The sequence below is a fragment of the Symphalangus syndactylus genome, chromosome 12, assembly GCF_028878055.3.
Source record: "Symphalangus syndactylus isolate Jambi chromosome 12, NHGRI_mSymSyn1-v2.1_pri, whole genome shotgun sequence".
Taxonomy (NCBI): Eukaryota; Metazoa; Chordata; class Mammalia; order Primates; family Hylobatidae; genus Symphalangus; species Symphalangus syndactylus.
The window spans coordinates 98,515,175-98,538,630 of record NC_072441.2 but is presented as its reverse complement, the minus strand read 5'-3'; the positions used below and the strand labels follow the sequence as shown (position 1 = coordinate 98,538,630).

The window sequence follows — 23,456 nt, the reverse complement described above, 5'->3', positions numbered from 1 at the left end:
ACCTCCCCCTTCTTCCCTCCTCACTTTTTTCTGCCAATTTCATGGCTTTGGACTTCATCTTTAATACAGGAAGTATTTATTAAATTATGGTTTACTTCCAACACCTTTTCACCAAGTCTCCATTATATTGTAGCAATGTTTTGGAAATGTTCAGGACAACCTTATGGTTTTCTTGATGTGGCATCTGATTTGAGATAATATCAAGCATTAGGCAATTTGTTACTAATATTGGAACTTTTATCTAAGCAGGTGTTTCCCAAGTTCATTGGTATTGAAGCAGAGTTTAAGACATTTTAGCAACACAACAGGGAATCTACTTTGCTCTTACAACAGGACCTAACCTTCATCTCTTGGCTGTAGGGCAGAGACTTGGCACACACAACTGCACACAGGATAGGCAGTCATGCAGAAGGCTCAGAGGTATTTATATATTCATTACATGTTAATTGGCCTCCTCTCTTGTTGAGGTATCAAGACTTTTGGCTCTTTTTAGATCCTACCAACCTATTCATTCATTCCATAACTAAGCAGAAGGCATAGGAGTGAACAAATATATAAAACTCCCTAATTTCATGGGGCTTATACAATATGTGTATGTTATCCATATTTGACAATCTTCTTTTTTTTTCTTCTTTTTTCTCTTATTTTTATTGCTCTCTTCCTTTCCCCAAATTTTTTCTTTTTTTTATTATACTTTAAGTTTTAGGGTACATGTGCACAATGTGCAGGTTTGTTACATATGTATACATGTGCCATGTTGGTGTGCTGCACCCATTAACTCGTCATTTAATATTAGGTATATCTCCTCATGCTATCCCTCCCCACTCCACCTACCCTACAACAGGCCCCAGTGTGTGATGTTCCCCTTCCTGTGTCCATGTGTTCTCATTGTTCAATTCCCACCTATGAGTGAGAATATGCAGTGTTTGGTTTTTTGTCCTTGCGATAGTTTGCTGAGAGTGATGGTTTCCAGCTTCATCCATGTCCCTACAAAGGATATGAACTCATCATTTTTTATGGCTGCATAGTATTCCATGCTGTATATGTGCCACATTTTCTTAATCCAGTCTATCATTGTTGGACATTTGGGTTGGTTCCAAGTCTTTGCTATTGTGAATAGTGCTGCAATAAACATACATGTGCATGTGTCTTTACAGCAGCACGACTTATTCTCCTTTGGGTATATACCCAGTAATGGGATGGCTGGGTCAAATAGTATTTCTAGTTCTAGATCTCTAAGGAATCGTCACACTGACTTCCACAATTGTTGAACTAGTTTACAGTCCCACCAACAGTGTAAAAGTGTTCCTATTTCTCCACATCCTCTCCAGCACCTGTTGTTTCCTGACTTTTTAATGATGGCCATTCTAACTGGTGTGAGATGGTATCTCATTGTGGTTTTGATTTGCATTTCTCTGATGGCCAGTGATGATGAGCATTTTTGCATGTGTCTTTTGGCTGCATAAATGTCTTCTTTTGAGAAGTGTCTATTCATGTCCTTTGCCCACTTTTTGATGGGGTTGTTTGTTTTTATCTTGTAAATTTGTTTCAGTTCTTAGTAGATTCTAGATATTAGCCCTTTGTCAGGTGAGTAGATTGCAAAAATTTTCTCCCATTCTGTAGGTTGCCTGTTCACTCTGATGGTAGTTTCTTTTGCTGTGCAGAAGCTCTTTAGTTTAATTAGATCCCATTTGTCAATTTTGGCTTTTGTTGCGGTTGCTTTTGGTGTTTTAGACATGAAGTCCTTGCCTATGCCTATGTCCTGAATGGTATTGCCTAGGCTTTCTTCTAGGGTTTTTATGGTTTTAGGTCTAACGTTTAAGTCTTTAATCCATCTTGAATCAATTTTTGTATAAGGTGTAAGGAAGGGATCCAGTTTCAGCTTTCTACATATGGCTAGCCAGTTTTCCCAGCACCATTTATTAAATAGGAAATCCTTTCCCCATTTCCTGTTTTGGTCAGGTTTGTCAAAGATCAGATAGTTGTAGATATGTGGCATTATTTCTGAGGGTTCTGTTCTGTTCCATTGGTGTATATCTCTGTTTTGGTACCAGTACCATGCTGTTTTGGTTACTGTAGCCTTGTAGTACAGTTTGAAGTCAGGTAGCATGATACCTCCAGCTTTGTTCTTTTGGCTTAGGATTGACTTGGCAATGCGGGCTCTTTTTTGGTTCCGTATGAACTTTAAAGTGGTTTTCTCCAATTCTGCGAAGAAAGTCATTGGTAGCTTGATGGGGATGGCATTGAATCTATAAATTACCTTGGGCAGTATGGCCATTTTCACAATATTCATTCTTCCTACCCATGAGCATGGAATGTTCTTCCATTTGTTTGTATCCTCTTTTATTTCCTTGAGCAGTGGTTTGTAGTTCTCCTTGAAGAGGTCCTTCACATCCCTTGTAAGTTGGATTCCAAGGTATTTTATTCTCTTTGAAGCAATTGTAAATGGGAGTTCACTCATGATTTGGCTCTCTATTTGTCTGTTATTGGTGTATAAGAATGCTTGTGATTTTTGCACATTGATTTTGTATCCTGAGACTTTGCTGAAGTTGCATATCAGCTTAAGGAGATTTTGGGCTGAGATGATGGGGTTTTCTAGATATACAGTGATGTCATCTGCAAACAGGGACAATTTGACTTCCTCTTTTCCTAACTGAATACCCTTTATTTCCTTCTCCTGCCTGATTGCCCTGGCCAGAACTTCCAACACTATGTTGAATAGGAGTGGTGAGAGAGGGCATCCCTGTCTTGTGCCAGTTTTCAAAGGGAATGCTTCCAGTTTTTGCCCATTCAGTATGATATTGGCTGTGGGTTTGTCATAGATAGCTCTTATTATTTCGAGATATGTCCCATCAATACCTAATTTATTGAGAGTTTTTAGCATGAAGGGTTGTTGAATTTTGTCAAAGGCCTTTTCTGCATCTCTTGAGATAATCATGTGGTTTTTGTCTTTGGTTCTGTTTATATGCTGGATTACATTTATTGATTTGCATATGTTGAACCAGCCTCGCATCCCAGGGATGAAGCCCACTTGATCATGGTGGATAAACTTTTTGATGTGCTGCTGGATTCGGTTTGCCAGTATTTTATTGAGGATTTTTAAATCGATGTTCATCAAGGATATTGGTCTAAAATTCTCTTTTTTTGTTGTGTCTCTCCCAGGCTTTGGTATCAGGATGATGCTGGCCTCATAAAATGAGTTAGGGAGGAGTCCCTCTTTTTTTATTGACTGGAATACTTTCAGAAGGAATGGTACCAGCTCCTCCTTGTACCTCTGGTAGAATTCAACTGTCAATCCATCTGGTCCTGGACTTTTTTTGGTTGGTAAGCTATTAATTATTGCCTCAATTTCAGAGCCTGTTATTGTTGTATTCAGAGATTCAACTTCTTCCTGGTTTAGTCTTGGGAGGGTGTATGTGTCGAGGAATTTATCCATTTCTTCTAGATTTTCTAGTTTATTTGTGTAGAGGTGTTTATAGTATTCTCTGATGGTAGTTTGTATTTCTGTGGGATTGGTGGTGATATCCGCTTTTTCATTTTTTAGTGCGTCTATTTGTTTCTTCTCTCTTTTCTTCTTTATTAGTCTTGCTAGCAGTCTATCAATTTTGTTGATCTTTTCAAAAAAACAGCTCCTGGATTCATTGATTTTTTGAAGGGTTTTTTGTGTCTCTATTTCCTTCAGTTCTGCTCTGATCTTAGTTATTTCTTGCCTTCTGCTAGCTTTTGAATGTGTTTGCTCTTGCTTCTCTAGTTCTTTTAATTGTGATGTTAGGTTGTCAATTTTAGATCTTTCCTGCTTTCTCTTGTGGGCATTTAGTGCTATAAATTTCTTTCTACACACTGCTTTGAATGTGTCCCAGAGATTCCGGTATGTTGTGTCTTTGTTCTCATTGGTTTCAAAGAACATCTTTATTTCTGCCTTCATTTCGTTATGTACCCAGTAGTCATTCAGAAGCAGGTTGTTCAGTTTCCTTGTAGTTGAGTGGTTTTGAGTGAGTTTCTTAATCCTGAATTCTAGTTTGATTGCACTGTGGTCTGAGAGATAGTTTGTTATAATTTCTGTTCTTTTACATTTGCTGAGGAGTGCTTTACTTCCAACTATGTGGTCAGTTTTGGAATAGGTGTGGTGTGGTGCTGAGAAGAATGTATATTCTGTTGATTTGGGGTGGAGAGTTCTGTAGATGTCTATTAGGTCTGCTTGGTGCAGAGCTGAGTTCAATTCCTGGATATCCTTGTTAACTTTTTGTCCCATTGATCTGTCTAACGTTGACAGTGGGGTGTTAAAGTCTCCCATTATTATTATGGGGGAGTCTAAGTCTCTTTCTAGGTCGCTAAGGACTTGCTTCATGAATCTCGGTGCCCCTGTATTGGGTGCATATATATTTAGGATAGTTAGCTCTTCTTGTTGAATTGATCCCTTTACCATTATGTAATGGCCTTCTTTGTCTCTTTTGATCTTTGTTGGTTTAAAGTCTGTTTTATCAGAGACTAGGATTGCAACCCCTGCCTTGTTTTGTTTTCCATTTGCTTGGTAGATCTTCCTCCATCCCTTTATTTTGAGCCTATGTGTGTCTCTGCACATGAGATGGGTCTCCTGAATACAGCACACTGATGGGTCTTGACTCTTTATCCAATTTGCCAGTCTGTGTCTTTTAATTGGAGCATTTAGCCCATTCACATTTAAGGTTAATATTGTTATGTGTGAATTTGATCCTGTCATTATGTTAGCTGGTTATTTTGCTCATTAGTTGATGCAGTTTCTTCCTAGCCTCGATAGTTTTTACAAATTGGCATGTTTTTGCAGTGGCTGGTACTGGTTGTTCCTTTCCATGTTTAGTGCTTCCTTCAGGAGCTCTTTTAGGGCAGGCCTGGTGGTGACAAAATCTCTCAGCATTTGCTTGTCTGTAAAGGATTTTATTTCTCCTTCACTTATGAAGCTTAGTTTGGCTGGATATGAAATTCTGGGTTAAAAATTCTTTTCTTTAAGAATGTTGAATATCGGCCCCCACTCTCTTCTGGCTTGTAGAGATTCTGCAGAGAGATCAGCTGTTAGTCTGATGGGCTTCCCTTTGTGGGTAACCCGACCTTTCTCTCTGGCTGCCCTTGACATTTTTTCCTTCATTTCAGCTTTGGTGAATCTGACAATTATGTGTCTTGGAGTTGCTCTTCTCAAGGAGTATCTTTGTGGCATTCTCTGTATTTCCTGAACTTGAATGTTGGCCTGCCTTGCTAGATTGGGGAAGTTCTCCTGGATAATATTCTGCAGAGTGTTTTCCAACTTGGTTCCGTTCTCCCCGTCACTTTCAGGTACACCAATCAGATGTAGATTTGGTCTTTTCACATAGCCCCATATTTCTTGGATGCTTTGTTCATTTATTTTTATTCTTTATTCTCTAAACTTCTCACTTCATTTCATTGATTTGATCTTCCATCACTGATACCCTTTCTTCCAGTTGATTGAATTGGCTACTGAGGCTTGTGCATTCATCACGTAGATCTCGTGCCATGGTTTTCAGCTCCATCAGGTCCTTTAAGGACTTCTCTGCATTGGTTATTCTAGTTAGCCATTCGTCTAATCTCTTTTCAAGGTTTTTAACTTCTTTGCCATGGGTTCGAACTTCCTCCTTTAGCTCAGAGAAGTTTGATCGTCTGAAGCCTTCTTCTCTCAACTTGTCAAAGTCATTCTCTATCCAGCTTTGTTCCGTTGCTGGTGAGGAGCTGCGTTCCTTTGGAGGAAGAGAGGCACTCTGATTTTTAGAATTTTCAGTTTTTCTGCTCTGTTTTTTCCCCATCTTTGTGGTTTTATCTACCTTTGGTCTTTCATGATGGTGACATACAGATGGGGTTTTGGTGTGTATGTCCTTTCTGTTTGTTAGTTTTCCTTCTAACAGTCAGGACCCTCAGTTGCAGGTCTGTTGGAGTTTGCCAGAGGTCCACTCTAGACCCTGTTTGCCTGGGTATCAGCAGCAGTGGCTGCAGAACAGCGAATATTGGTGAACAGCAAATATTGCTGCCTGATCGTTCCTCTGGAAGTTTTGTCTCAGAGGAGTACCTGGCCGTGTGAGGTGTCAGTCTGCCCCTACTCGGGGGTGCCTCCCAGTTAGGCTACTCAGGGGTCAGGGACTCACTTGAGGAGGCAGTCTGTCCATTCTCAGATCTCAAGCTGCATGCTGGGAGAACCACTCCTCTCTTCAAAGCTGTCAGACAGGGACATTTGAGGCTGCAGAGGTTTCTGCTGCCTTTTGTTTGGCTATGCCCTGTCCCCAGAGGTGGAGTCTACAGAGGCAGGCAGGCCTCCTTGAGCTGCGGTGGGCTCCACCAAGTTCGAGCTTCCCTGCTGCTTTGTTTACCTGCTCAAGCCTCAGCAATAGTGGGCGCCCCTCCCCCAGCCTCGTTGCCACCTTGCAGGTTGAGCTCAGACTGCTGTGCTAGCAATGAGTGAGGCTCCGTGGGCATAGGACCCTCTGAGCCAGGCATGGGATCTAATCTCCTGGTGTGCCGTTTCTAAGACTGTTGGAAAAGCGCAGTATTAGGGTCGGAGTGACCCGATTTTCCAGGTGCCGTCTGTCACTCCTTTCTTTGGCTAGGAAAGGGAATTCCCTGACCCCTTGTGCTTCCCAGGTGAGGTGATGCCGCGCCTCGCTTCGGCTCACGCTCAGTGCTCTGCATCCACTGTCCTGCACCCACTGTCCGACAATCCCCCGTGAGATGAACCCTGTCCCTCAGTTGGAAATGCAGAAATCATTCATCTTCTGCGTCGCTCATGCTGGGAGCTGTATACTGAAGCTGTTCCTAATTGGCCATGTTGGCTAGACTCTGACAATCTTTACATATCCTAATGTAGGCACAGGACTCATGGGATTTGGTGACAAAACTTACATTGATATTTTAGGTTAATTATCATACAAATATTTTTAGTTTGTTACTCTTTGGATAACTTTGTATTTCTCTTTGAATAACTTTGGTTTACCTATGTTTCTCGCTTTAACTGTTGTTTTTTTCAAAAACCCAGCACCCTCTCCCCAGTACATTCTTCCCACTCTCATGCTTTAATATTCTTGAGAACCCTCTCAGGTTTCATTTTATAGATGAAGAAATTAAGACTTAAAGAAATTAAATAACTTCCTCAAGTCTACACAGCTGGTAAGTAGTAGATCTGGGATTTTGATTCAGATCTATCTGACTCCAGAAGTTGCACTGTCAACCACAATTTTATTCTTGCATTATTTTAAAAGTTTCCTCTATGCATATACCATTAAGTACTTAATTACATGGTATTATGACTTCTCTGAGCTAGTCTGTGACTCCTGGCACAGTTCATACTCTGGTCTATAAGCATGGGAATGATGAAGCATATATCATCCTTAGTGCTCCTTTCAGTTTATGATGGTTCTGATCCATTGCAAAATTTACAGTTTCTAATACCATTAAGTTTCTAGAGAAAAATAAGCCATTTTCACTGGAGAATCTTTTGGTCTTCTGCTTAACCATTTCTACTTTGTAGCATACCCAAGCCATCCAGCAGAAACTTTGTTTTATAAATAACCCTGAAAACTTTGAATGACTGTATATAATTATCACTCGCTAAAGTGTCTGAAGAATTCCTTTTTTTGATGGGGTGGGGAGGGCATATTTGAGCTATCCAAACTGCCAGTGTCCCTGGTCACATCATATATACCTTCTCACCAGGAACAGATGAATATGAACATTACCATTTCTAATAGCTGTTCTGAACTTACACATTTGCTTAATACTGTCTGCATTGAGGGTAGTGGGATTTGAAAGTGACTTTATATAAACAGACCGAGTTATTTTCAGAGAAAAACATGGGGTCAAAGCACACAGGAAGAGTGCATGGTTAGGAAGCGTGAGACCCAAGCCTGATTACAGAATCACAAGAAGGAAGAGTGAAGAACGATGTGGTACAATAGAAAGAGCACAACGTGAGATTTAGGCCACCTGTTTTACCTTGACAAAATTAATGTTTCTGTGCCTAGGTTTCCTAATTTATAAAATTTGGTAAATTATACTGTACAGTGACTACATAAGAATTGCCAAGGAGATTCTTGAAAACACAGATTCCCAGTTTCTACTTAAAGATTCTCATTTAGAATATCTGAGTTTGGACTAGGAATCTCTGTATTTTAACTAGTTGCCCAGGTGACTCTATTGCATACTATATTGGAAAAGAGATTGTATGCTAACCACTCATTGATTCTAAAATTCTATGCTTCTATGGACTTTTGGTTTTACCGTTATTTTTTTCCTTTTAGGATCCCCATCACAAGGAGGGGAGGGCTACCATCCCAGCTGCAAACTCTCATTCAAGGTTTATGCTGCAGCCAGCAGTGTCCTTGGAGTCTAGTTCAAAGCTGAAGAGAGTGAACCATGGAACTGGGAGCCATTGGCGGAGAGGCTGGCCTGAAGGAAGGGAAGTGTTTCAGCCAGAATGTACTGACGCACAACTAGGAAACCACAAGACTGGTGAGAACCTTTCCAAAACTGAGCTTTATGATCAAAAGAGGTACAGGAAACAGCTCTGCCAAGAGTCCTTTCTGCTCCTGGCTGGAACCCTGAGCTTCTGAGGCTCTCTGAGTCAACTCCCTGAACAGATGCTGTCACCCAAGGAGCCATCACTAAAGCATTTTTTTGCTTTGCTCTGAGGTGGCCTCACTGGTGGGTGCAAGTGAGTTACTGTCTCTTTTTCTCTTTCTTGTTTCTTTCTTTTGGCAGAAGTTGCCATATGATGACTCAATTCTGAATTTTCAGAGGCCATAGGTTACTGGATTTATGCCCTTTGCCAACTGACTATTGTTTGGTGCTGAGGGCCTGTATACAAACACGACATCCCCAAACTCTTATCAATACCTAGATCACCTGATGTGAATCTATCAATACCCTGGACTTAACAGAGTACTGAAGGAAAGAGAACCGGCAATTCCTTCATTTCTTACATCGCAGCCAGTAGTCCTTCTCCCAGGCTAGTCTTCCTTTTGTTTCCCCTAAGAATGACTCAACTAGGAATTGCATTCAGATCCCTGTCACAGATATAAATCTTGTCTGGATACAAGGTCAAAATAATTGTGTTCCTGTGGATTCTTTTTCTTTTTTCAACCAGAGTAACTACCAGTTGCCATGAAATAAATCACATCATCATATGGCAGATCCAGCTAATAGCTGAGACTAGCAGGATAACTGAACCATGTTCTCAGAGCTAAATGATGGAGAAATTGGACTGGCCATGGAGCACTTCAAATTGATTGCTTAGTAATGGGATATTTTTCCTGGAAAGACAACAGAATAATTCTGAATTGTTGGTTCTGTCATGGGTACAGTCTCCCATGTACAGGAAAATAAAGAAAGTGTGATGAATTTTTCATCTGGCCTTCTGCCTACTTTCTTGCTTTCTGCATGTCTCCATTTTTAGTCTGTAAGCCCTGCCTAGATGACCAATCACTATTGCCCATGTGGCATAAAACCTACAATTTAACTATACTTCTTACCAAACTCTCAGCAAATATGAGGTAGCCAACAGCTTTTTCAAGATAATGACTGAGTCTTAGCTTAGGTTTCAGTCATTTTAGGAAACATAAAAAATTCAATGGTGGGAGATCATACACCCTCTGCAAAGATGTCAGAGGTCAAGTTTTGGGAGAGTCCACACACAAACTGAGCAGTGATGGTAAAATGTATTTTTGAAATATTTCTCCTCTGTGACTGTTATGTGAAGTAGAGCAAACACATTGTGCTGCAGTGCTCTTTGGGACATGCCTTTTTTGGGAAGTGCTAACTTTATACTCTGCTGACACCAAACATTTGAATATAAAACCTTATTTTTTTCTCTCACTCTGCTCCACTTTTGGCTCAGCTTATCCTACCAAAACACACTTCAAAAGACTTCTTTATAGAAAGAATGTTTCAAAAATATAATATTTCCATCTGTTATTTCAATAATACATGCTCTGGGACTCTCTTTATGAACCATTTTCCTTTCTTTGCTCCCATTTAGATGTATAAATATTTGATTCTAAAGCTCTAAGGAATAGTCAGCCAATCGGGTCACTAAATTGTGAACATTCCTAACCCTATAATTTTGTCTATAGCAGGCACCTCCTGCTGTGGAACTAACTGCTAAGGGATTATAGCAATGTAATCCTCAGACTGTTCCATCTCAAGGTTACTCTGAAGTGGAGGGAAGGAAACCGTTTTAATTTTGATAAAATAAACTTTATTTTGTAACTTTATTATTTGTTTTTCTTTTTCCTTTCAACACTTCAGAATAGATGTGTCTGGTAATTTGAAGTTAGCCTCCCTGGTTGAGGTGCCCTAAACCACCTCATATTCTTGTAGCTTTCTTAAGAGGCCACACAGCATTTGTTTCTGTCATTACAAAGTGTAGAACTTGAGTTTTTCTACCTCTCATGAGCTGAACCAAGCCACATATGGACTCTTATTAACATGCTCAATTAGGTGCATTCCTAATGGGTGGCAACAGAAGATGCATAGAAAGTGTCATGCCACCCATGTATGTTTGAAATGTCGGACCATGTGCAAAACTTTAAGTTACTTTTCTGCTTCCTAGGCTTTGCCCACCAGACCTTTATTTCAGCAATTATTGAAGCAATTGCATTTAAGGTTACAACATGAATTTCATGGGAACTCCCTGTTTGATATAAATGGAAACACGTTCCTTGGAATAAAATATCTTTATGAGTGAAGTTTAATATATTTTGAATCAGGCCCAAAGAGATCTTTTGCTGTGTGTGAAGAATAAAGTAAAAATTCCATTAATAAAATTTTATGGCTGGATAGGTGGAGAAAAATCTTTTCCAGGATAAAAATATTGTCATGTTTTTCTCAAATTAAAAAAATGTAAAGTTATTGACAGTCACTTAAAACTAAGCCTAATTATTAGAATATCGATAGCCAAATATTTCTGGAGACAATAGGGCAAAAATGTTTTAGAGTTTTAAAATGTCTGTAACTTTGACCAAGAAATTATGCTTTTAGAAGTCTACTCAGGAAATACCACTTCAAATGCTGGATACATTTTAAAAATCATTTTGATGACATTGGAGAGGTATAAACCAGTCAAAAATTGAGAGTTCAAGATTGTCAAGATGATAAAAGAAGCAGGAGAGGAGCCTGAAAATTGATGCTGCCTTTCCTATCCAGGTTAACAAAATTGAGAAACTGAGGGCTGCTTTTGGCAGTTCCATGGGACTGAGGGGACAAAAATTGATATTAGAATCGGTGAATGTGTCAAGGACCTGGTAAACAACCAGGTTTCCAGTTGGGATCCCTAAAGGGATACAAATTGGAATTAATAACGAACAGAATAAGTCCTTCCAGTGACTGAAACAAACTGTCATGTCGGTTTAATCCCTTGTTATATTAAAGCAATCTTCCTAGGCTAATAATACACTGAAAACAAAATAAATACTCTATAGAGGGAGATAACATCATCAAAAGCATAAAGGTATTGCTAAAATATTTCATATACAATGTTAGCATTTAATAAAATATTACCACACCTTTCAGGAGGCAATGGCAAATGATAAAAACTGAAGACAAAAAAAAAACAGGAAAAAATAAAATAAAACAGACCTATAGGAGAGACATTTATTAGAGTTATCAGACATGGACCTTTAAATAACTTTGATAAATATTCTAACTAAAAGGACAATGTGAAGAGAATTGTACAGAACTGGAATCTAGAAAAACAATGAAATTGGAATTCTAGAGTAGAACTGCAATAACCGAATTTAAAAGTCAATTTAAAAATCATTGTGTAGGTTTAAGAGCCAATTAGACATAGCCAAAAATAGAATTAGTAAATTAGAAGATAAGTCAGTGAAAATATTCAGAAAAAAGTATAGAAACACAAAGGAAAGCACAGAGGATAAGAGACATACAGGAAATAATGAAAATATCTATCAAATGTGTAATCACACTCTTAGAAGAAGAAAAAGAGAGAGAATGGGGAAGAAGCAATATTGGAAGAGACAATGGCTGATAATTTTACAAAACTGCTGAAAAACATCAACACATAGATTCAAGAAGAGTTATGAATTCCACATAGAAAACTATGAAGTAAACCACACCATAATAAAGGAACATCATAATAAAGCTCCTAAAAAACAAAGAGAGAGGGTGGCTGGCAAGATGGCCAAATAGGCACAGCTCTGGTCTGCAGCTCCCAGTGAGATCAATGCAGAAGGAGGGTGATTTCTGCATTTCCAACTGAGGCACCCAGCTTATCTCATTGAGACTGATTAGACAGTGGGTGCAGCCCATGGAGGGTGAGACGAAGTAGGGTGGGGTGTCACCTCACCCGGGAAGTGCAAGGGGTTGGGGAACTCCCTCCCCTAGCCAAGGGAGCCATGAGGGACTTTGCCATGAAGAACAGTGCACTCTGGCCCAGATACTATGCTTTTCCCATGGTCTTTGTTACCAGAAGACCAGGAGACTCCCTTGGGTGCCTATGCCACCAGGGCTCTGGGTTTCAAGCACAAAACTGTGCAGCCATTTGGGCAGACACCGAGCTGACTGCAGGAGTTTTTTTTTTTTTCATGCCCTGGTGGCACCTGGAATAGCAGCGAGACAGAACCGTTCACTCTCCTGGAAAGGGGGCTGAAGCCAGGGAGATGGGTGGCCTAGCTCAGCGGATCCCACCCCCATGGAGCCCAGCAAGCTAAGATCCACTGGCTTGAAATTCTTGCTGCCAGCACAGCAGTCTGAAGTAGACCTGGGATGCTCAAGCTTGGTGGGGGGAGGGGCACCGAACATTACTGAGGCTTGAGTAGGCGGTTTACCCCTCACAGTGTAAACAAAACTGCCTGGAAGTTAGAACTGCAAACAACTTGAAATGCTGAATAAATTTCAGCAGCTCTTCAAAGCTGCTGTAGCCAGACTGCCTCTCTAGATTCCTCCTCTCTGGGCAGAGCACCTCTGAAAGAAAGGCAGTAGCCACACTCAGGGGCTTATAGTTAAACTCCCATCTCCCTGGGATGGAGCACCTGGGGGAAGGGGTGGCTATGGGCACAGCCTCAGCAGACTTAAACATTCCTGCCTGCAAGCTCTAGAGAGAGCAGCGGATCTCTTAGCACAGTGCTCAAGCTCTGCTAAGAGACAGACTGCCTCCTTAAGTGGGTCCCTGATCCCCATGCCTCTTGACTGGGAGACACCTACCAGCAGGGGTCAGCAGACACCTCATGCAGGAGAGCTGTGGCTGGCATCTGGCAGGTACCCCTCTAGGATGAAGTTTCCAGAGGAAGGAACAGGCAGCAGTCTTTGCTGTTCTGCAGCCTCCGCTGGTGATACCCAGGCAAACAGGGTATGGAGTGGACCCCCAGCAAACTCCAGCAGACCTGCAGCAGAGGGGTCTGACTGTTAGAAGGAAAACTAACAAACAGAAAGGAATAGCATGAACATCAACAAAAAGGACGTCCAAACAAAAACCCCATCCGAAGGTCACCAACATCAAAGACCAAAGCTAGATAAATCCACAAAGATGAAGAAAAACCAGCGTAAAAAGTTTGAAAATTCCAAAAACCAGAATGCCTCTTCTCCTCCAAAGGATCACAACTCCTTGCCAGCAAGAGAACAAAGCTGGATGGAGAATGAGTTTGACGAACTGACAGAAGTAGACTTCAGAAGGTGGGTAATAAGAAATTCCTCCAAGCTAAAGAAGCATGTTCTAACCAAATGCAAGGAAGCTAAGAACCTTGAAAAACGGTTAGAGGCATTGTTAACTAGAATAACCGGTTTAGAGAAGAACGTAAATGACCTGATGGAGCTGAAAACCTCAGCATGAGAACTTTGTGAAGCATACACAAGTATCAATAGCCAAACTGATCAAACGAAAGAATATCAGAGATTGAAGATCAACTTAATGAAATAAAGCATGAAGACAAGATTAGAGAAAAAAGAATGAAAAGGAACAAACAAAGCCTCCAAGAGATATGGGATTATGTAAAAGGACCAAATCTATGTATTATTGTTGTACCTGAAAGTGACTGGGAGAATGGAACCAAGTTGGAAACACTCTTCAGGATATTATTCAGGAGAACTTCTTCAACCTAGAAAGACAGGCCAACATCCAAATTCAGGAAATACAAAGAACACCACTAAGATACTCTTTGAGAAGAGCAACCACAGGACACATCATCATCAGATTCACCAAGGTTGAAATGAAGGAAAAAAATGAGTGAGTTTCTTAATCCTGAGTTCTAATTTGATTGCACTGTGGTCTGACAGTGGATCTCTCCACAGAAACCCTACAAGCCAGAAGAGAGTGGGGGCCAATATTCAACATTCTTTCTTTCTTTCTTCTTTCTTTCTTCTTTCTTTCTTTCTTTCTTTCTTTCTTTCTTTCTTTCTTTCTTCCTTTCTTTCTTTCTTTCTTTCTTTCTTTCTTTCTTTCTTTCTTTCTTCTCTTTCTTTCTTTCTTTCTCTTTCTTTCTTTCTTTTCTTTTCTTTTCTTTCTTTTTTTTTTGAGATGGAGTCTCGCTCTGCCACCCAGGCTGGAGTGCAGTGGTGCAAACTCAGCTCACTGCAAGCTCCACCTCCCGGGTTCATGCCATTCTCCTGCCTCAGCCTCCTGAGTAGCTGGGACTACAGGTACCTGCCACCATGCCCAGCTAATTTTTTTTGTATTTTTAGTAGAGACAGAGTTTCACCATGTTAGCCAGGATGGTCTCGATCTCCTGACCTTGTGATCCTCCCACCTGGGCCTCCCAAAGTGCTGGGATTACAGGCATGAGCCAGTGTGCCTGGCCAATATTCAACATTCTTAAAGAAAAGAATTTTCAACCCAGAATTTCATGTCCAGCCAAACTAAGCTTCATAAGTGAAGGAGAAATAAAATCCTTTACAGACAAGCAAATGCTGAGAGATTTTGTAACAATCACGCCTACCTTACAAGAGCTCCTGCAGGAAGCACAAAATATGGAAAGGAAAATCTGGTACCAGCCACTGCAAAAACATACCAAATTAGAAAGACCGTCGACACTATGAAGAAACTGCACCAACTAATAGGCAAAACAACCAGCTAGCATCGTAATGACAGGATCAAATTCATACATAAAAATATTAATCTTAAATGTAAACAGGCTAAATACCCCCCAATTAAAAGACCCAGACTGGTAAATTGGATAGAGTCAAGACCCATCAGTGTGCTGTATTCAGGAGACCCATCTCATGTGCAAAGACACAAATAGGCTGAAAATAAAGGGATGGAGGAATATTTACCAAGCAAATGGAAAGCAAAAAAAAAAAAAAGCAGGGGTTGCAGTCATAGTCTCTGATAAAACAGATGTTAAACCAGCAAAGATCAAAAAAGACAAAAAAGGGCACTATATAATGGTAAAGGGACCAATGAAACAAGAAGAGCTAACTATCCTAAATATATACGCACCCAATACAGGAGCACCGAAATTCATAAAGCAAGTTCTTAGAGACCTACAAAGAGACTCAGACTCCCACACAATAATAATGGGAGACTTTAACACCCCACTGTCAATATTAGACAGATCAATGAGAGAAAATTAACAAGGATATTCAGGAGTTGAACTCAGCTCTCGACCAAGTGGACCTAATAGACATCTGCAGAACTCTCTACTCCAAATCAACAGAATATACATCCTTCTCAGCAACACATAGCACTTATTCCAAAATCAATCACATAACTGGAAGTAAAACACTCCTCAGCAAATGCAAAAGAACAGAAATCATAACAAACAGTCTTTCAGATCACAGTGCAATCAAATTAGAACTCAGGATTAAGAAACTCACTCAAAACCACAGAACAACATGGAAACTGAACAACTTGCTCCTGAATGACTACTGGGTAAATAACGAAATTAAGACAGAAAAAAATAAGTTTTTTGAAACCAATGAAAACAAAGACACAACATACCAGAATCTCTGGGACCCAGCTAAAGCAGTGTTGAGAGGTAAATTTATAGCACTAAATGCTCACAGGAGAAAGTGGGAAAGATCTAAAATCGACTTCCTAACATTACAATTAAAAGAACTAGAGAAGCAAGAGCAAACACATTCAAAAGCTAGCAGAAGACAAGAAATAACTCAGATCTGAGCAGAACTGAAGGAGATAGAGACACGAAAAACTCTTCAAAAATCGTTGAATCCAGGAGCTGTATTTTTGAAAAGATTAACAAAATAGACTGTTAGCCAGAATAATAAATAAGAAAAGAGAGAAGAATCAAATAGACACAATAAAAAATGATAAATGGGATATCACCACTGATCCCACAGAAATACAAACTACCATCAGAGAATACTATAAACACCTCTATGCAAATAAACTAGACAATCTAGAAGAAATGGATACATTACCGGACACATACACCCTCCCAAGACTAAACCAGGAAGAAGTTGAATGCCTGAATAGACTAATAACACTTTCTGAATTTGAGGCAATAATTAATAGCCTATCAACCAAAAAAAGCCCAGGCCCAGATGGATTCACAGCCAAATTCTACCAGAGGTACAAAGAGGAGCTGGTACCATTCCTTCTGAAACTATTCCAAACAATAGACAAAGAGGGACTCCTCCCTAACTCATTTTATGAGGCCAGCATCATCATGGCAGAGACACAACAATAAAAGAAAATTTCAGGCCAATACTCCTGATGAACATCGATGCAAAAATCCTCAGTATAATACTGGCAAACCGAACCCAGCAGCACATCAAAAAGCTTATCCACCACAATCAAGTTGGCTTCATCTCTGGGATGCAAAGCTGGTTCAACATATGCAAATCAATAAATGTAAGTCATCACATAAGCAGAACCAATGACAAAAAACATGTAATTATCTCAATAGATGCAGAAAAGGCCTTTGACAAAATTCAACATCCCTTCATGCTAAAATATCTCAATAAACTAGGTATTGATAGAATGTATCTCAATAACAGCTATTTATGATAAACCCACAGCCAACATCATACTGAATGGGCAAAAGCTGGAAGCATTCCCTTTGAAAACCCACACAAGACAAGGATGGCCTCTCTCACCACCCCTATTCAACATAGTATTGGAAGTTTTGGCCTGGACAATCAGGAAAGAGAAAGAAATAAAGGGTATTCATATAGGAAGAGAGAAAGTCAAATTGTCTCTGTTTGCAGATGACATGATTGTGTATTTAGAAAACCCCATCATCTCAGCCCAAAATCTCCTTAAGTTGATAAGCAACTTCGACAAAGTCTCAAGATACAAAGTCAATGTGCAAAACCACAGGCATTTCTATACACCAATAATAGACAGCCAAATCACGAGTGAACTCCCATTCACAATTGATACAAAGAGAATAAAATATCTAGGAATACAACTTACAAAGGATGTGAAGGACCTCTTCAAGGAGAACTACAAACCACTGCTCAAGGAAATAAGAGAGGACATAAACAAGTGGAAAAGCATTCCATGCTCATGGATAGGAAGAATCAATCTCGTGAAAATGGTCATACTGCAGCCCAATGTAATTGATAGATTCGATGCTATTCCCATCAAGCTACCATTGACTTTCTTCACAGAATTAGAAAAAACTACCTTAAATTTCATATGGAACCAAAAAAGAGCTCATATAGCCACGACAATCCTAAACAAAAAGAACAAAGCTGGAGGCATCACACCACCTGACTTCAAACTATACTACAAGGCTATAGTAACCAAAACAGCATGGTACTGGTACCAAAACAGAGATATAGACCAATGGAACAGAACAGAGGCCTCAGAAATAACACTACACATCTACAACCATCTGATCTTTGAAAAACCTGAACAAAACAAGCAATAGGGAAAGGATTCCCTATTTAATAAATGGTATTGGGAAAACTGGCTAGCCATATGCAGAAAACTGAATCTCACCCCTTCCTTACACCTTATACAAAAATTAACTCAAGATGGATAAAATACTTAAACATAAGACCTAAAACCATAAAAACCCTAGAAGAAAACCTTGGCAACACCATTCAGGACATAGGCATGGGCAAGGACTTCGACTAAAACACTTAAAGCAATGGCAACAAAAGCCAAAATTGACAAATGGGATCTAATTAAATTAAAGGGCTTCTGCACAGCAAAAGAAACTATCATCAGAGTGAACAGGCAACCTACAGAATGGGAGAAAATTTTTGCAATCTATCCATCTGACAAAGGGCTAACATCCAGAATCTACAAGGAACTTCAACAAATTTACAAGAAAAAAGCAACCCCATGAAAAAATGTGCAAAGGATATGAACAGACACTTCTCAAAAGAAGACATTTATGCAGCCAAAAAACATATGAATAAAAGCTCATCATCACTGGTCATTAGAGAAATGCAAATCAAAATCGCAATGAGATACCATCCCACACCAGTTAGAATGGTGATCATTAAAAAGTCAGGAAACAACAGATGCTGAAGAGGATGTGGTGAAATAGAAACAGTTTTACACTGTTGGTGGGAGTGTAAATTATTTCAACCATTGTGGAAGACAGTGAGGTGATTCCTCCAGGATTTAGAACTAGAAATTTCATTTGACCCAGCAATCCCTTTACTGGGTATATACCCAAAGGATTATAAATCATTCTACTATAAAGACACATGCACACATATATTTATTGCAGCACTGTTCACAATAGCAAAGACTTAGAACCAACCCAAATGCCCATCAACGATAGACTGGATAAAGAAAATGTGACACATATACACCATGGAATACTATGCAGCCATAAAAAAGAATGAGTTCATGTCCTTTGCAGGGATATGGATGAAGCTGGAAACCATCATTCTCAGCAAACTAACACAGGAAGAGAGAACCAAACCCCACATGTTCTCACTCGTAAGTGGGAGTTGAACAATGAGAACATATGGACACAGGGAGGGGAGCGTCACACACTGGGGCCTGTTGGAGGGCGGGGTCTAGGGGAGGGATAGCATTAGAAGAAATACCTAATGTATATGATGGGTTGATGGATGTAGCAAACCACCATGGCACGTGTATACCTATGTAACAAACCTGCACATTCTGCATATGTATCCCAGAACTTAAAGTGTAAAAAGAAAAAAAAAAAGAAAAAGAAAAAGATGGTTACAATATTGATCAAGTTCATAATGCCCACTTTTGTTGTTGTTGTTGTTTTTTTGAGATGGAGTTTCACTCTTTTTGCCCATGTTGGAGTGCAAGGGCACGATCTCAGCCCACTGCAACCTCCACCTCCTGGGTTCAAGCGATTGTCTTTCCTCAGCCTCCCACTAATGCCCACCTTTTAAAGAAATACAATCAAACCCCATATTTAAATACAAGTTATTTACCGAGCAATATAGATCTCTCTAAAATACACGTACTTCCATTAAAAAAAGAAAAATAACAACAACAAAAAATAAAAAGTATGTATTAGTTTGCTAGTACTGTTATACCAAAGTATCACAGACCTGGAAGCTTGAACAACAGAAATTTATTTTCTCAGAATTCTGGAGGCTAGAAGTTCCAGATCAAGGTTTCAGCAAGGTTTGTCTTTTTTTTGAAGCTTTTGTCTTTTGTTTATAGTGGCTATCTGCTCCTCCCTGTATCTCCATGTCCTTATCCTTCTATGTGTGTCTATATTCTACTATCTTATAAGAACACTAGTTATATTGAATTAAGACCCACCCCCATGTCCTCCTTTTAACATAATTACTTCTTAAAGACTTGTGTCTCTAAATAGTCATATTCTGAGGTACTGGGGATCAGGACGTCAACATGTGACTTTGGGGGTGGGAGGAGGCAGAGCACAATTCTGCCTATAACCATGTATAAGTGTGATTTTTATGATTCCATGCTTTTATGAATTTTATAAGTGGGATCTAAATTATGTGTACACATGGGTGTCCAGGGAATGATAGACACTGCAGACGTGGAAGGGTAGGGAATGGAAGCGGGTTGGATGATGAGAAATTACTTAATGAGTACAGTGTGCATTAACCAGGTGATAGACACACAAAAGCTCTGACTTTACCACCACACAATATATATCCATGTAAAAGAACTGTGCTTGTCCCCTACATATTTATACAAATAAAATTTTTAAAATAGAGGAATTAAAAAATATGTGTCTCAAATGTTTTAACAATAAGCATTTTGAAAGATTCTGCTAATAGTGTGGCAGGGTTCCCTGGTAAGTGCAAACTGAGATTCATAGTCTGGTGGCTTATGATGGACCTGTGATCTCTGCAAGTATCTGTTTGCATGAACTGATGTGAGTATAACCGTCCCTCAGTATTTGTGGGGAATTTGTTCCAGGACCCCTTATAGATACCAAAATCATAGATGCTCAAGTCCCTTATATAAAACAGAATAGTATTTACATATAACCTGTGCACATCCTCTTCTATACTTCAAATCATTTTTAGATTACTTATACTCAATAAAAGGTAAGCGCTATATAAAAGTTTTTATACTTTAAAATTTGCATTATTTTTATTATTGTAGTTATTTTTTATTGTTTTTCCTCAATATATTTTATCTGTGGTTATTTGAATCCAGGTATGCAGAACCCATGAATATGGAGGGCCCATATGTATAGGCTTTTGTATAGGAGGCAGAGAGAGGAGTTAAGAGTGAGAGCAAAAGTCAGGGTGAACAGCAATGACCAGGACAATGGCATGATGTTTTCGTTTTCATCTGGGCTAATTAACAGTTTTTAGCCTTTTTGTAGAGATACTATAGACCAAACTTTAGGATCTATTTCCCAGAAAGGCTTTTGGGGACTCTGCACACAAGCAGAGCTGCTGTGGGGCCCAGTGACAAAAGGCAACATAGAATAGGAAAGAAGACCTCTCTCTGTGCTTCGTATTACAATGTAGGTCTAGCAGTATGAGGCACAAAATGTTCATCAGCACAGACTGGTTTGCCTGGTAGGACAGGGCACTGTCAGAACACGCAAACGCGGAGTGCCTTGACAAGGATACCGTCAAACAAATGTATGAGCCTACTGATGTCTCACACACAGAAAAACCTCTCTTGGGATCTTACAGAAATAACTGAGAGAAATTGTGAGGCTTAAAGTACCCAGGAGCAGAAAAAGAAAAGTTCTTTAAAAATTGAGGGTGTTTTTGTTTGTTTTTTTTTTTTGCGATGGAGTTTCACTCTTGTTGCCCAGGCTAGAGTGCAATGGTGTGATCTTGGCTCACTGAAGCCTCCACCTCCCAGCTTCAAGTGATTCTCCTGTCTCAGCCTCCTGAGTAGCTGGGATTGCAGACACCTGCCACCACGCCCGGCTAATTTTTGTGTTTTTAGTAGAGACGAGGTCTCGCCATGTAGGCCAGGCTGGTCTCAAAATGCTGACTTCAGGTGATCCGCACTTGCCTCGTGAGAGCACTTGTGAGAGCACTTGCCTCGGCCTCCCAAAGTGCTGGGATTACAGGCATGAGCCACCACGCCCAGTCAAAAATTGAGTGTTTAAATGTCGATGACTTTATTTATGTCCACTATCATTTGGGTTACAATTAGAAACTTATTCTATAAAGGTTGTCCCTTTGATAAGTTTTTTTTTTTTTCACCATAATATGATGGAGACATGTGACCTCATAATTTTGGCAAATGTTGACGTAAGAATTTTCTTGGAAATCTTTGTGTGTTTGGAAAGGATTTTTAGTGCATACTATGCTACATGGCCAGACTTCACTTTCACACCCACTTTGAGGTGGAAAGGCTAATTATTTCTCTAGCTTCTAGGAGTGCTGCTAGATAAAAGCATTTATTTGTCTGTCTTCTCTTGGAATTCCTTCATTGATGTCACACCACCTTTCCAAGGAAGCCTTTGTCTAATGAATGGAGGTTATAAAAGCCCTGCTCTTAGCTCCAACTTGTAAAACTCTGAAGGAACATTCAGTTTCAGAGCTGCCACTGAGTTCAGATGAACCCTTTGTTGTGAGAGCACTTACAGTCCAACAAAAAATAAGCCAAATGTTCGTAATAACAGAATGAATAAATAAATAGTCCTTCAGTATATAATGGAGTACTAAATAACAATGACAGTAATCAAACTGCAGTTAGATGAATCACCATGGATAAAAATCACTCAATGTAATGTTGAGTAAAAGAAGCAAGACACAAAATGGTATATATTGAATAGGGATGTACTTTTTAAAAAACAGATATATATCAACAGATACATAATTAGTTATACATCTGTTGATATATAAGAGTAGAATTGCTAGGTCATAGGGAATACATATGTTCATCTTTAATACATAGTATCAGTTTTCTAAATTTGCTGTACCAATGAAGTACTTAAATGAAGTAGTAAATAGCAATGACGATCAAACTACAGTTGCATGCATCAACATAGATGCATCTCACTCAACGAAATGTTGAGCGAAAGACACAAGTCACAAAAGGGTATATGTTGAACAGGAGTATACATTTCAAAAACAAGCCTAAATTATCTTTGGTCATAATTGTTGTTGCCCTTTGTTGGGAGGTGGGGTATAGCATAATAACTAGAAAGACATGCAAGGGAGCTTCTGGGAGTTGTGATGAGTTCTCATTGTTTATCTGTTTCCCCATTGACATGGATGCATTTACTTTGAGAACATTTAAGTTGTACAATCATGATTCATGTATACTTCTTTGTTTTTTATGAGAAGATCTATGAATGCACATGTATACTTCAGTAAAGGAAGGGGGAAAATACTCTGAAGGGAGTATTTTTTTGTTCACATTATGGGAAAACTACTTTTTTTCCTGTGAAGGGATGAGAAAGGAGTTTGGAAATAGTTCATTTGAGATTGACTCCCTTAAAAGGAATTTTTAATAATCTGGAGGCTACTCCATGGAAATTGGAGATTTTTAAAAATCAATGTCTAAGAGTTATTTCCCTTTTCAATCTTTCTAGAACTAGTTTCCAATCATGACTTCTGATTCTTGAGGCTTTTAGGCTTGAACACTTTACTTAAATGAGACATTCCTTTTATTCATGTTGACTAATGAAGAAAAATGTGGCCATTTACATGTTGCTCAGTGTAGTCTGTGATTTAGAGCACTGGAGAGTCCCAAGGATGGATCATTGTTTGATATATGGAGTAGTTATTTAACACTGTATCTGTCTCCTGCTGCAAAGACCCAGAGGGAAAAGATGCAGGTGGTGGGTAGGCATTAAACTTCCTTAGAAACTAACAAAGTTGAAAGCTCTGAATAGAAACCTTTGAAAACTCTGGGTTCCTGAGAGAATAAAGGGAGCCAGATTGAGAACCCTCTGAAAGTAGACCCCAAAGAGGAATGCTAAACACCAAAGTAATCCATTCCTGGGAGACCTATTCAGGTGAGAGTAAACCCATAACAGATAATTCCCTCTAGCCTGTTTTTACTTTGAACATGTGTCTAGAGGCTAGAAAACTATCTCAATTGACAAACTGATGTTTATAGCACAGTTAAAAATGTAATAATTTAGCGTGAGCTAGAGATTCTATCC

At 39.4% G+C, this 23,456-nt stretch overlaps 1 protein-coding gene across 5 annotated transcripts in view; it reads left to right on the top strand.

Moving 5' to 3' along the window:
* Window positions 1-23,456, top strand: part of LOC134734525 (uncharacterized) — a 122,321-nt gene that overhangs the window by 62,979 nt on the left and 35,886 nt on the right. For all 5 annotated transcript variants that reach the window (XM_063627265.1, XM_063627261.1, XM_063627263.1 and 2 more), the window contains 2 exons: window positions 8,274-8,484; window positions 18,765-18,844. In XM_063627265.1, the coding sequence (XP_063483335.1) occupies window positions 8,274-8,484; window positions 18,765-18,844 (291 nt within the window). The remainder of the gene's footprint in view (window positions 1-8,273; window positions 8,485-18,764; window positions 18,845-23,456) is intronic.